Raw genomic sequence first — 14,550 nt, forward strand, 5'->3', positions numbered from 1 at the left:
AAAATGAAGGAGGAACTGACACGAGAGAGAAATAGACGAGCCGGGCGGAGTAATAGCTATTGATTCATCAGCCTTCCCCACCAGCGTCTCCCACTCATATTTGAGAGGAGGCTGAAGAAAGGAGGGAGACAAATGGCAGCAGAAAAAAGGACGAGCGAGTCAACTTAGTGCACTTAACCGAAGCGTGAGTACACTTAAGGGAGAGCAATCATTTCCTGGAGGGGTTGTGTTACACTCTGCCAGCTGTTGCAAGGAGGACTATGAACTTTCGAGTCCACCTGTGGCATGCAGAGGATGAGGAGGGGGGGGGGGGTGTGAGGGGGGGGCGAGTGGATTCACGGTGTGTTATCAGTGAGCGTTTCCCTTCGGTGACATCATATCTGTGCAGACTAGGTGAACAGCAGCAGGCCGTGAGGATGCGTCACTTACTGTCCAACAGGTAACGTTTCAGTTTAGCCCGAAAGAAATCTGTCCGGGCGAGCGTCAGTGTGAAGAGACACACGAGGACAGAGTCAGCGTCTGTAGCTTGAATCTCTTTCACACCTGCTGCTCGCGTACCAGCGGGTGAACGGGTGAGCCACATCTCAAAGGACCACACTTACATCTCTGCATGGTGTCGTCCATTCACTACAAATCACCTCTGCTTCAGTTTACTGCGGACAGTTATCTAATTCATGTTGCAGATTGGTTTCGTCCGTCCAGGCAGACGCATGTTTCAGCACATTCCAGTAAAGGAATGAAATCGACTTGCAGAGAGTTAAACAGACGGGAGAGCTATCTCACAAATGTCTTTTTATTCTTGTGTGATAACGTAAAGACGGAGATTTCCGAGGTTAAATCATAATTTTCATATTCAAACAGGTTTTGTAGTTTCTCAAGAAACAACGACAAGAACAATGGGAAGTTGTTTCTGTGTTTTTTTCTAAAACATATATTATTTCTTTATTCGTGCCATAATCTGACTTTTTTTTTCATTAAATCACATCCTTCTTCCTGTAATATTTCGACTTTCTTCCACAACCAAACAATCCACAGTCTAACAGGTAGTTAATACAGTTATAATATGTGCAAAACGACAAGCAACCCACAGAGACACACAAAGCACAGACACACAACGTGGAGTTCAAAGAGCATCCCACTCACCCTCAGCCGGGGCTGCTGGGAACTCACCATCCACGTTGTAGACCTTGAGGCCGGCCAGGTGCTTGGCGGCGCGGGACTTGGAGGCGGAGAGCAGCGCCGGGTTGTGGAGCGAGAAGTCGCAGTAGTAGTTCTCTAAGATGGCCAGAGCTGCCCGCTGGACGCTGGAGAGGAGAGAAGTCTCTGAGCCTTTGTTTCCATTTCATCTGCTTCGATTCAGTTTTCTATTGACACTTCATTTTATTCCATTAACAACAAACTATACACTTTTAGTTTAGACTTTATTGTTCACGTCCACTGTGTGCTGTTCCGTGCTGTCGTCTTGGAGCAAGCTGGCACAGGAATTTCCTTGGGGATTAATGAAGTCTTATCTTTATTGTGTTGGTTTTACGACCTGCAGCCCCCCCCGGTGTCAGCTGGGATTCACTCCACCCCCCCGGTGACCTTTCCAGGGATTAGCAGCACAGCTAATGGACGAACGGGCCTGCAACTCTCACGTTTTGATTCATTACCTCCGCAGAGGAGATTATGTTTCCATCAGCGTGAGTTTGTCTGTTAGTTAGCAGCATTACACAATAACTACTGGACGGATTATCATGCTGGTTCGGATCCAGATCAGGGGGCGGAGCCAGGAATTGAGAGAGAGATGTTTTAATTCAATTTCACAGGAAATAATTCATGGATATGAAGTGATATCTGAAGAAGCGTTAGTTAGAGATCTTAATGTTATGTTAGGAATAAATACAGTTTCTAATGCCTGGGGGGTTAATATCTGTATGTGGTCATTATGTTCATGAGCCAGTATTTACAGTCACATTTGTTCTGGGAGGTCAGGAACTCAGAGGTCGCGGCCTCACTATCGTTCCTCTAGAGGAACATGTTTATTGACTTATCTCTTCACCTGGCTTTAAGAACCACACGGTGAGGAATCACAAGTTGATGGACGCCGCCACACACACACGGGTCAGTCAACAGCTGTCAGCGTCTGCTGAGCTGCTGTCAGCCATCTTTATTTGAGCATTTCTAACATTCAGCAGCAGCCACTGTGACAGCGACTATCTTATTTAACTCAAGAAACGCAGACATTAAGCATTCAGCTCCACAACAGACAGGACCATTGTTCAGGGGCCACTCGGTAAGAGTTCAATTATTAAGCTGAGCAAACATGACACAAAACCATTAACACATCTGTGTTGGGTGTGTAAACCTGGGGTGGGACACAATATGGAGAAGACAACGTGTCGCTGTCCTCACTCCTGAGATGTGATCATCGATGTGCTGGGGATCGTGAGTCCCCCTGAGATTCCAAACTCTAATGTAAACCCAGTTAAACAGACCAGTAACTGTCCAGAGCAGAGGAACAGACCACTGCCGGCTCTGAGGCTGCTGCTCGGGACTGACCAGTCCTGGAATGTAAACTGGGAAGTTCCCAGCAGTGAATGTGTTGAGCCCCCAGCCAGCCCTCGGCAACAGCTCTCCTAGGCAAAGAGGAATGTGTTTGTTTTCAACTTGTCGGCTCTGGTGAGGGGACAAAGAAAGGATTCCACCGCCTCTCGGATCGGCATCAAACGCCTGCAGACAGAGACAAGCCTTCAGGACCCCAGAGCCCGAGCAGGGTCTCGTTATGATGAAGACGAGGATGAAGCCCGGAGAACAGGAATGTGAGTGGCGGCTCGTTCATGGAGGAGATACATGAGACATTGGCTGAGAAAACACAACACCCACTGGTGTCTGGGTTTCTCTGCACAATACATTCATTCGTGTTCATGATTGTGGCGACATGTGCCTGCATCATTTGCATGTATATTGTGCAATTACCCATGCACACACACACGCGTGTCTGTGCGTGTCCATGCGGGCGTGTCAGGCTGACCAGATGCTGGACTGCGGTCTGCAGGGAGCGCTCATTAGCCGAGTGTTTACAGTCACAGACGGACAGCAGAGCGCGGCCGGGCAGGGATGAATGGCAGCGCTCACAAAGGACAACACGCCCACGGCAGCCAGCGAACACACCGAGCAGAGCGTCACACACACGCTCACTTGTCTGCCCGCTTTCTACTGATGCAAAATCAATAATTAAATCAATGCTTTTTCCAGCACTTTGATCGTTTTTATACATTTTTGGAACAATTCATCGAATCTATGAGTCTCTGCCAACAGGAAACAATGCAAGGCTGGATTATCCTGGACTGAGTTAACTGCATGAGGGAGGTACATTTTATGAGGCGGTGCATTCTGCCTCGAAAAATGGAGAGCGAACACACAATCTATTGCTCAGACTATTTTGAAGTGGAGGACGTTAGCCCCCCCCAGAAGCCCCTGAAGTGGGGATTAGGTGGGTGGAGCACTGTGGTGGTCCCGGAGCTGGAGCTCTGGTGGCCGGAGCAGCAGAGAGAGCGGAGTGAATGAGTAAAACTCAGAATCAAGCAGCCACTGAGGCACTTTGGACGTGAATCCATCCAAAACACGAGTGAATATCTGTGTTCGTCTGTTTTCAGCTGAGAGAAGAGGTTTAGTTTCTCTCTAAATACTGACAGGACACTTACAAACCTTACAAAATCATCACTACCCTAAAGACGTAGGATAAAGTTTCATCCACCCTGTCATAGAGCTGTCATCTATAAATCCATCAGGTTTTATGAGTTATTTATAAGCAGGGGGCATGTGAGGCTGCCGGCTGTGTATTGATCCCGGGGAGCAGCAGGAGAGCTGTTGTGTTTGGCTAAAAATGGGATCTTCCCGTTTTCCCTCAGAGACGGTGAGGTCGTTAAAAACCTGGCTGCTCTCGTCCGGGCTTTTCTTTTCTCACACGCACAATCCCTTTCTTTCATTCCCACGTACATCTTAGGATTCTTCAACACACTATCCTCCCATTAACTATTAATCCCTCCTTCTCCATTCTCTCTTTGGCGTACTCTCCTCCGAGCTCCGGTCTCCTGGGTCTTTCCTCTGTTCTCCGCCCCCTGTCTGCGGCTCTGAAGTCTTCCTCGCCCTTTTTTTTCTGTTGTTCTGGCACGGTTTCCTCTCCCTATCAGCCTTTTTGTCTGCTGCACGTTTCCTCCATCTCTGGTTTTAACATTTCATCTCTGTTTCAGCTTCATCAACATTCCTTTCCTTCGGGCACATCCCACATCGGTCTTGACTTTTGTGAGCCTCTCCTGGATGATTTCCTTCCTCTGGTCTCCGAGTATGAAACCAGTCATTTCCCTCACACTTTGTCTTCTCTAACTAAAGGTGTCCCACTTTCCATCTGTCAGCTCCCTCTAACTCTGCTTCTTCTGTCCTCCATCTCTACAGGCACAGAGGTCATGCACCACTTGTTGTTCCTCACCTGAGCTGTCCCAGGTTGTATTGCCTCGTCTCTCCGTCCGTGTTGCGGGTGACGCACACAGAGAAGCAGGGCTGCAGCTGCCGGAGCTCCAGCAGGACGATGGCCAGGTAGTGGATGAAGAGCAGAGCGTCCACCAGCGACACGGCGTACTGCACGATTCCCTGGTAGTTCTCGTCCTGCAGGGGCAGCGAGGAAGTGGGGGGCATAAAAAGTCAGAATTCAGAAAAATGGTCTTTGTACCACATGCACATACAGTTAATACGTGCAGGGATATTTCAAAACATAAAATAAGGCATAAAATACTCCTGGGGTGTAAAAAAAAGAGAACATGAACATGTAAGACAAGATGTAGAGCATATGAATATTTAGAGATCTTTCAAAGGATGGCAGGCTTTCTAGACCCCCCCACCCATTCCTGTGTGTGAGTGTGTGTGTGTGTGTGTGTGTAAATTCTGAATGAGCGATCAACAGGGATTTTAAACTATGACTCGCAGTAAACACACGGCCCTGGAGAAGCCAAATATCGGTGTTTTGGTTGTGTGATTTTGTTGAGCTTTTAAAGGCATTAAAAATAAATGTGTCTGAAACGTCTCCCACTGCACGCATGTCTCTGGAGTCCCTTGAGTTTCCACGTGTGCACTCACAAGCAAGGATCGCTCACCTGAGATTCAAGTATCCTCACTCCGTAGAACAGCCAATAGGAGACCACAAAGAGCAGCACCAGCACGGCGAGCAGCGCCCTGAAGACGAAGACCCTCGGGAGGCCGGCCCGTGGCGACCTGAAGAAGAGCGCCCACACGGCCAGCAGCAGTATGAGCAGCTTGAAGGCCACGGAGATGAAGAGGCCCTCGCAGGCCGTGCCGCAGGGTTGCAGCTTGTCCGGCCACAGGAGGTGGGGGAGCACCAGGAAGGCCAGCGGCGTCAGGAACACCAGGAGCCCCAGGATCACGGCGAGGGTCAGGGTGAAGTAGCGGCGGCAGTCCAGCCCCACGCTGTCCTCCAGGTCTTTGGTGATGCGAACGATGTCCTCCTGAGAGAGGCTGTGCTCTGATGTGCCGGTGACGGCCGTGGTGGTCTCGCCCCAGTTGTCATCCTGGACATGAGGGGGGGGGGGGGGAGACAAGAAACTGATTTGAGATAAGATTTAAGCTAAGTATTTGTATAATTTCCAGCTTTTTAAAAAGTATTGAGTAGGGATGGGGGGAAAAAATCGATTCAGTCACAAATCGCGAGTCTTGTGAATGACGATTTTAAAATCGATATGCTGCCTCCCAAATCGATTTAAAAAAAAACAAAAAAACATATTTATTGGTTTATACCTGGGGGGATATATGGGGGGAGCAACATCACCCCAGAGCATGTTGACCAGCTCTTGTTTTTGCACAAGAATCTTAACATACCCAAGCACTAGCTTTGTATCACCTACATGCAAACAACAATAGCCTACTTTTTGTTTATTTCAAAGTTTATATTTTAAGTAAACTTTTATTCATTCTATTTAATTAACCTTTAATTTATTGTTTAAAAGTAGCCTAAGTGGCATACATTTCTTAATCTGTCAGTTTGTGTGCAGTTGACAGGGGCTATACAATAATAGTGCACATTATTATTTATTTTCTCTATTGGCTGCCCGGCAGTCATTAAGTTAATGTTAATATTTGAAATAAAACTTGTAAAGCTCTAAGTGAATTTGACTGTGTTGTATTTGAAGGAATGATTCAACATTTTTCCATGGTCCAGTATTTAAAAAAAAAAAATAACCAAAAGAAATCCCAGGAAATCGTAATATCGAATCGCAATACTTACAGAATCGCAATACATATCGTATCGCCACCTAAGTATCGTGATAGTATCGTATCGGGAGGTCCCTGCCGATTCCCGTCCCTAGTATTGAGGCAACTTTATTATTATGACATATTATTATTATGTGCTGGATTATTAAATAATAACTCTACAAACGAAATGAACACATAATTGTGTCATGTTATGTGAGTGGGCCGACTTCACCTCAACATTTTCCTCTCTCTCTCTCGACGTCACGTATTGAAATTATAATAGTGTTCTGCGTTTCACCAAAGCGTCAGCTCAACAAAAGCCAGCGAGGTTATTTCCATTCACGTGAGAAAGAAAGGAACAGAAGACTGGAAGTGGAAAAAGCAAACAGAGGGCGCTGCCAACTGGGCTGAACGCTGACGTCTGGGCCGGACTGCATCCGCAGATAGTGAAGGTCAGCGGTGTCGGAGCAGAGCCATTAGAACAACAGAGATAAGGACTCTTTACACTGCAGTCATAACAAGCCGCCAGCGAGAGCCGGTCAGATACTGAGGATTCAATAACGGCAGAGTCATCGTTACCAAAGTGTAATTCTCAGTGTGGAGCAGCACTACTTTAAGGATGTTTCAACGACATTAGCTCCACACCAGCAGAGAAGGGATCATGGACGGGTCACGGAGATGCATTATGATCAGTTTTAACCGGGGGGGGTTGGGGGGAGGAGGAGGAGGAGGAGGAGGAGGAGGAGGAGGAGGAGGAGGAGGAGGAGGAGGAGGAGGAGGAGGAGGAGGAGGAGGAGGAGGAGGAGGAGGATGGTGCACTGGGACAGAAAACCTCCCACTGGCCTCAGGGTTAAAACAGCAGAGAAGAAGCAGAACAATAGAAGGATCCGGGCAGAATGCTTAGCTTGTCTTTGAAAGCAGCGACTGTGTGTGAACACTAATAATAGATTCCTCGCTGCTACACACAATATCAATACTTCATGTGCTGGGGGAGAATGAACAGGAAACATGGAAACCACTTTTAACAATATCTATTTTTAAGGATCATTTTAAAGAACGAGGCTAAAACTTGTTTGACTAACAAATATTAGCCAGATAGACGTGATCTGAAACATAAAACTTCTCTGAGCCGTAATAAAAACACATTCATGACCCTCAGTGTTGTATTCTATCATTGACGGATGGAAAACTAGTATTACTGCAGTTGTATGCCTCCACCAACCAGTGTAGTTTCAGTCCACAAACATTTGTACTCATATGAGGTTACTGGGACCTTTGACCACTGAAATCAAAATTTGAAGAAATCCCCTGAAGGCAGACGTGAGACATCAGGTTAAACAGAAACATGTTTTTTGACCTTGACCTTTGTCCAACAATATCTTATCAGTTCATCTTTGAGGCGCTCTTACTTTCCCGAGGCCACCGGAATGTAATCAGTTCATCCTTGAGTCCAACTGAACTTCCCCTCAAGGCGTTCTTTAGATATTTTGTTCAGAGGACGGATGGATGTATGAACTGGAATGTGGACACCTGAGCCAGGCGGGTTCGGACAAATCTTTGAAATGATATTCAGTCACGTTGTCTACATGAAAACATCAGGCTCATGTTGGGTTTGGACACAAAAAACTCTCAAGTGCGGACAGAAAAATGTGTCTGGGGCCGTTAGGATGGACTCAACCTGAAAACATATTTGCACGGAGACTTAATCATTTTTCAAACATGCAAGTACATTTAGTATTTATGAACCTAATAAATCTTTGTTTCAGGATCCTGAGTGGAGCACCGTGGATTTGCAGTTTGGGTTACGGCTCCGCCTGTTGCTCTGGAATGCTCTTAGCTTCACAGCTGCTGTTGTGTCCTCGTGTTAGGTTTCAAATCTCTAGTTCTCTTTGATAACATCAAATATTAATGAGCAGAACAAAGTCTATGAAGAGTTCATCAGTCAACACCTCAGATAATCCACTTCAGGACGATCAGGTCAAACTTTGCTGAATCTTTTTATAAATATATTATTATAGTATTTTATTTTGTAGCAGAAAACCCAATCAACTAAAAATAATGAGCCTCAAACATGAGGTAACATTTCAGTTTACTGCAGCACTATCATTCATCGCAGCTGACATGTGAGCAGAGGACTTGTCGGTGTAGGTTTCCCCAGACAGGCTCTTTGATGAGGTCCAGCACCGAGAGCTGTGTCAGTTTCATGTGACCTTTGACATGACATGCACAGTCGTAAATACTCGTCCCACTGTCTGCAGAGATTCAGACCGAGTGGAGCATCACCACTGACCCAACCCACGAGCTGTAAACCAGACGGTGGAATGCACCACGCGGGTTCAGAAGGTCAAAGAGGGAAAGTGAACCCTTGTCCCCCGTGCAGACAGAACCTGACATCTATCTGTGGTGGAAACATCTACGTCTGTTCATATACAGGAAACACTTCGCAAATATTAAACAAGCGGAATGAAGATTCAGTGGAGATGCTCCTGATTGCAGCTTTAACTGTTGACAGACTCTGGTCTTAATCCTGTCTGACCACTAACTACCTGCTGTTGCTAAGTGTGTGTTTGACAGAGGAGATCAATGGGCATTAGTTGTAAAGACGAGCGTCTCCCTGAGGGACGTGTGAGTCACTGCTGCTCTGCCTCGGAGCAGTCATCGCTCCTTGCCTTTGTTTTACAGCCTGAATCACACACTGGACTCTGAAGAACTCCATCATCAGGGACATAAAAACAACACATCAAGGGTAAATTCAATCATGGGAACTCTGCGTATCCTCATGTCTCCACAGCCTCTGCAGCATGTTTCATGTGGTCTGCTTCAATCTGGGGAATTGCTGTTGTTTGATCAGTTCTACTCTACCTGGGCTTTCCCGCTGCCGACACAAGTAAAAATAGACATTGGCGACCCACATTTCCTCCTGGGATAAGCCAATCAGCACAGCCCTGAGCTGGTTCAGTACCAGCAGCCCTGCAGGAGGCACAGTCCCATTCATCAGGTGAAAGTAGGTGAAACCGAGAGGAGCAGCGGAGGAGAGGGGGAGCGAATGTTCGATAACAAGACGACCAATTCCAGGGAGGAGAGGCAATGAGCCGGAGAGGGAGGGACGTGTGAAATCCTCCACTCGCAGCAACACGTGTGTCATGACAATAACACGGACACTAAACACACGTCAGGTCGATTCTTGTTCTGCGTCTGCAGTGACTTATTCAGGGCCAGACAAGGTTTTACAAGCGATGCCTCAGAGCTGGGAGTTACAGGGAGGCGTTCCTGTAGAAAGTCAACAGCGGAACAATGGAAACATCTGACATGACGTGTTCTCACACACCAACACACAAAAGGAGAGGAGAGATATCAATTCTCTCATTGGAAACCGTCCGCCCTCATCCCTTAGAAATCAGTCCATCTTGGTTTGAATAGTTACGATGCAGAGGAAAGAATAACTGGACTTCATTCGTGATCCTATGAGAATGACCTGAAGGCAGCATGACTCAGCGATGAGAGTACAACTGGGTTCATATGACAAATCTGACCATGAATAGGGTTTGATTCATCCTGGAGATGGATGTGGTTTCATTACACTGCCCTCAGTCATTGTGTATCACTGCTTTATTGACTTTGTGACAGCGCGTTGGTAGGACACACGCACGCACGCACACGCACACACACACACACACACACACACACACACACACACACACACACACACACACACACACACACACAAATCACTTTATCTTTAGGGTCCAAGTGACAACTGGTCAAACTTTGAAGAAATTGGCAGAAGGCAGACTGGAAATATCATGTTCAAGACGCCAACAACATGATTTGTGAGGCCGCCTTCTGGCTCTGGATCTTGACCTTTGACCTATTGCCACCAAAATCCAATCACTTCATCCTTAAATCCAACTGAACATTTTAACCTAGTTCCTTCAAGGTGCTCCAGAGAACCAGACACAGTATTTGAACTGGCCACAGGTTCTGGATGGGATGCATCACATTACAGGATTAAAGGGATTCTCTGGCGGTTTCCAAAGGCCTTCAGGGCGGTTGTGATGAGAAATGTGTGAAGCTGCCAAATGAACCACCCAAGTGAATCCGTCCAGTTGTTTTTGAATATTCCTGCTAACTTACAATCAAACATCAATGAACTACAAGAGCTGGTATAATCCTGTGAGCGGTTCACTTTGCCAACTCCCTATCAACCTGGGCCCGGAGCCACTGAATCACTCAAATAGCTGAACAGTCACAAAACGATTAGTGGGATCATCGTCCCAGCAGAAGATGCTTGTTTTCATGTGTATGCAGGTATTTACGGCTCACTGGCTGAGAACAGTAGCACACAATGTCAGCCATTGTGCATTAACAAAGCTTTCAAGAGAATATTCTTGCCTTCATTCTCCACCAGAATATAAATAACAGCCATTGTCTCGCACCGTAAATCTAACGGTCCACTAAAAGCCTGTTTTGTGTTGTTCGCCGAGTGCACTTCACTCACTCCTGGGAGGCAAAGTGTGTGTGTGCAAAGTACAGCAGGCGTGCATCCCATAAGACGTCTGCACGGCCATTTCAAACCACCTTTGTTCAGGCCGGCGGACGGCGAGCCAGGCTGCCAAGAACTTGTCAGGACGAGGAAGGGAAGCAGAAAAAGTTCCGTGAGTGTGGGACAATGAGAGGCTGACAGACCAGCAGCCGCCGATGAAAGAGGCAAATAAAGGTGGTTTAAATGGATTGTGTTCAGATATGTCAGTTAACCAGAAGAGCTACACAGACATTCTGGCTTCAGACGCCGTATTCCTGGTCCAAACGTTAAGATAATAATAGTGTTTATTCATATACCACATTTCCAAACACAGTGAGAAGGTGCTTTACAAGTGAAAAAATGAAAACCTGAATGGTATCCCATCGCAAACACTGAGTGTTTCTGTTAATCAGTATTAAAGAGAAACTAAAAAGGTGTACACTTCAGATGTGAGGCTCAGGATAGTGGCATTAACAACGAAGGAGCACTTTAGAACTGTGCCCGATGAAAAGCCCTCAAATGATTTCTACAAACATACAGCTCCACATATTGGATTACCTGACTGGGTTTAGTCCCTGGTCCACAGCTGGCCACTCGAGTGGAGTTAGTATTTGAGTCTTCTTCTATGGTGCTGACAATCACTTGCTTTATCTCCTCTGCCGCCTCATAAACCTCAAAGACCTGCAGCACTTCATCTCCGGCCTCCATCACTGCCGAGGGACTGGAATCCTCCACCTCCAAACTTTACCTCCGCTCAGCAAACATCCTCTCTATACCCACGGCTCTCCATCCCAGGGTGTGTGCGTGTGAGAGACCTCCCTGACTTCCTGCTGATCCGCGGCCCCCTGCTTCATCCGTCTTTATAAAAAAAATATTTCCCATCATGCCTCAGGAGGTATTGTATGGGACTGTGCGCTCACTTGCCACATAATGTAAGGGGCTTTATGGAGGACGGCAGAGAGAGAGAGAGGGAGAGAGGGAAGAGGGGAGGGGATAAAAGGATGGATGGAGAGATGAGGGGGGAGAGAGAGTAAACAAATAACAAACCAATGAGGTGACAGAGCCATCCACCCAAGGATGTCTTTCTTCTCTCCTCCTCTACTCTCCCTCCCTCGCTTCCTTTTATCCCTCTCTCCCTCCGGGCATCCTCCGCTCATTCTGCACTCGTCTCCTGCCTCAGCACCACTCACCCTCCATCGCTTCTGACTCACTGGGCACTGTGGTGTCGTCGTGCTGACACAACAAACACAACTCTGCTTACACGTTTCTCATCGTCATCATCGCATGGATGTTTCATAAAATATAGATCATCTGTGCCATAGATCCATCGTGGCCCCCGAACTATTAACCCTGTGAACTCCTCCTTTTTCTCTCACTGTGTCAAGTCATTTCTTGGAGAACGTTCACATGCTTCATATCATTAAACTCTGTACAGCCTAGGCTTGAAGGTTTTGTAAGTCAAATAAACATTATAAATGAAAAAGGTGCTGTAATTGTGCTATAAATGAAAAAAATACTAAAATCATGTTTTTTTCCTGTAATCTATTGAAGGTGGACACCGCAGTCACAGCATTAAGAGCAGCTTTGTATATAAAGTTCCCTTTAACTCTACTTTGAATGGAGCTGAAGAAAACACCAGTAAAGTGCTGTAGCAATAGAGGAAATATGTAAAAAGTTTAAATTTGATGTTTCAGAGACATGCAACAAGAAGTTGGTGTGAGAACATCAGTGAATCTGGAGCCAAATCCCTTTTCACTAACTCTCACTGGAGTGCAGGAACCACACCAGGAGCTACCTGTGGCTACACCCTGCTGATCCAACAATGCAAATCCCAATAACACAAGGTTCTCTCTCCGATCTGCAGGTAATCATCTCAAAAATAATCCCAGCTCCACTTTCTCTCCCTCACTTGCAGAAGAGAGGTAGGTGCTAATACTCAGAGAATTCTTTATGGTTTGAACAGATCCCGTTTCTCCTGTTTGACACCTCACACAATGCCACAGCACCACATTCTCCTAAGCTGCAAAGCTGGCATGCTGCATTGAATCCAGTTACCTACAACAATACAAGCAGGGTGAATTGACCCAATTACTCAGATGACTTAGTGCGAGTCCAGGTTATACTCACCTCCATTTTCCTTCACAAGCCCCAAACCAGCTCAATAAGGCCAAGGCATTAAAGACATCTACTGATACCACTCGTTCCCACCATGAGACGTTAGTGCAGAACGAGCACTTGAACTGAATTCACACATTAACATACAGCTCGTCCTCCTTTTGGGTTATGATGTACTGTATTTAAGTAGCACTGAAAACCCAATGTCAGTCAGATGCTCGGGACATTTTGACAATCTTCTGTTCTGGAAAATGCCCTGACCCAATGTCCCTGACATTTTGAGTTTACGTCTGAAAACGGCTGAAACAGCACTGTGTCTCGACAGCAGGCAAATCCTCTGAGCAGTCCTCTGAATGAAGCAAACACTCCTCGTTTAGAATTCACGTGGGGAGGCTTCACAGAAAGCATCACAGCCATGAGAAAAACTTTGCTGCTGGATTGTGAGGACATCCCTGCCCGGAGCGATGGGCTGCTCTGTCAGCCAAGACTCCGATTAAGTCCCAGCAGTGGAGTAATGAGCGCAGCACTGCACAGTCAGAGTCTCAAACCAGACTGACGCACACACACAGGAGCATATGTGAGACGGCAGACCGGAATGCAAAATCAAACACACACACACACAGCATACAGATTTGTGCTGAGCCTCCCTCTCTCAGTAGAATTGGTGGCCCTGATTCCTCCAACTAAAGCCAAACCCTCCCCAGCCTGTCAGCAGCACTCCTGCAGGCCGCAGCATGAATAAGACATGAGGAGCAAAATAGAAAGGATGGCTGTGTGCTCTGTGACAACACACAGTCACACGGGCAGTGCCACCGAGGCCTGCCACAAGGGAAAGTGAGCGCCAAGTGGGTCAGTAAACGATGGCGCATGTAGGTTTGTCTGTGCATGTTTGTGTTTGTCGTGTTCTCCCTTCAGCGGGTGAAGCGGAGCACTCGATGAAGGCCACAGTGCCAGACGGTTGTTTAAGTCAAGGCTGAAACTGTGCTAAAAATCTCCATCTCATCTTTCATTAAATACACGTGAGCCTCGCCAGCAGCGGGTCTTTGAAATTCTTTCTCTCTGAGCATGAAGGAGGAACGACGGCCCACATTTCACGAGGCAGACAACAGATCATCTGCTCATCAAAATGCATGAAGTCCCTCCTCTTAGTTACATATCAGAAAGCATCTGGATGGTTCTGAACAATAAACTGAATCTGCTCAGATTTAAGCTTTTGAATATGAAGATGGAAAGTTTCAAACATTCTTTAATCACTACGCTCAACAGAAAAAGTGTCAGACTGACATGACAGACTGAAATGTGTTTAGATATTTCACAAATAAAGCCAAGGGATGGAAAGCTGTCACGTTTTGCCTCAACAACACAAATTAGCTGTGACTCATGTTGTTGGACCAAGAGCGTGAAACCCCTGAAGTGCTACCAGGAGTTTCACGTCTCAACACGCCAGCTTGCAGCCAACCTAGATAACAAGCCACGATAACTCGCTGCTATCCGATCCACCTGTCTTTGATCTGCTCTGCCTTTTATATCACTCCAACAAGCGTCCACTGTCCGGTGTATTCAACTCAACACGAGTCAGTAGACAAACCAAAACACATCCAGATGGAGCTGGCGAAATATTAGACAATGAACTATTTCCTACCGTATATTTCTCTTTGACCAAATAA

The 14,550-nt window shown here is 46.6% G+C and overlaps 1 protein-coding gene across 2 annotated transcripts in view; it reads right to left on the minus strand.

The window, feature by feature from the left end:
• Positions 1–14,550, minus strand: part of LOC132996876 (vang-like protein 1) — a 31,259-nt gene that overhangs the window by 2,740 nt on the left and 13,969 nt on the right. The window contains exons 4-6 of one of the 2 annotated variants that reach the window (XM_061067241.1): positions 5,133–5,564; positions 4,472–4,647; positions 1,171–1,304 (exon numbers count right to left, since the gene is read on the minus strand). In XM_061067241.1, the coding sequence (XP_060923224.1) occupies positions 1,171–1,304; positions 4,472–4,647; positions 5,133–5,564 (742 nt within the window). Of the gene's footprint in view, positions 1–1,143; positions 1,305–4,471; positions 4,648–5,132; positions 5,565–14,550 lie in introns of both variants that reach the window. The other variant, XM_061067240.1, reaches the window with a different exon arrangement.

Source organism: Limanda limanda, chromosome 23 (genome assembly GCF_963576545.1).
Source record: "Limanda limanda chromosome 23, fLimLim1.1, whole genome shotgun sequence".
In the NCBI taxonomy this organism is placed as follows: Eukaryota; Metazoa; Chordata; class Actinopteri; order Pleuronectiformes; family Pleuronectidae; genus Limanda; species Limanda limanda.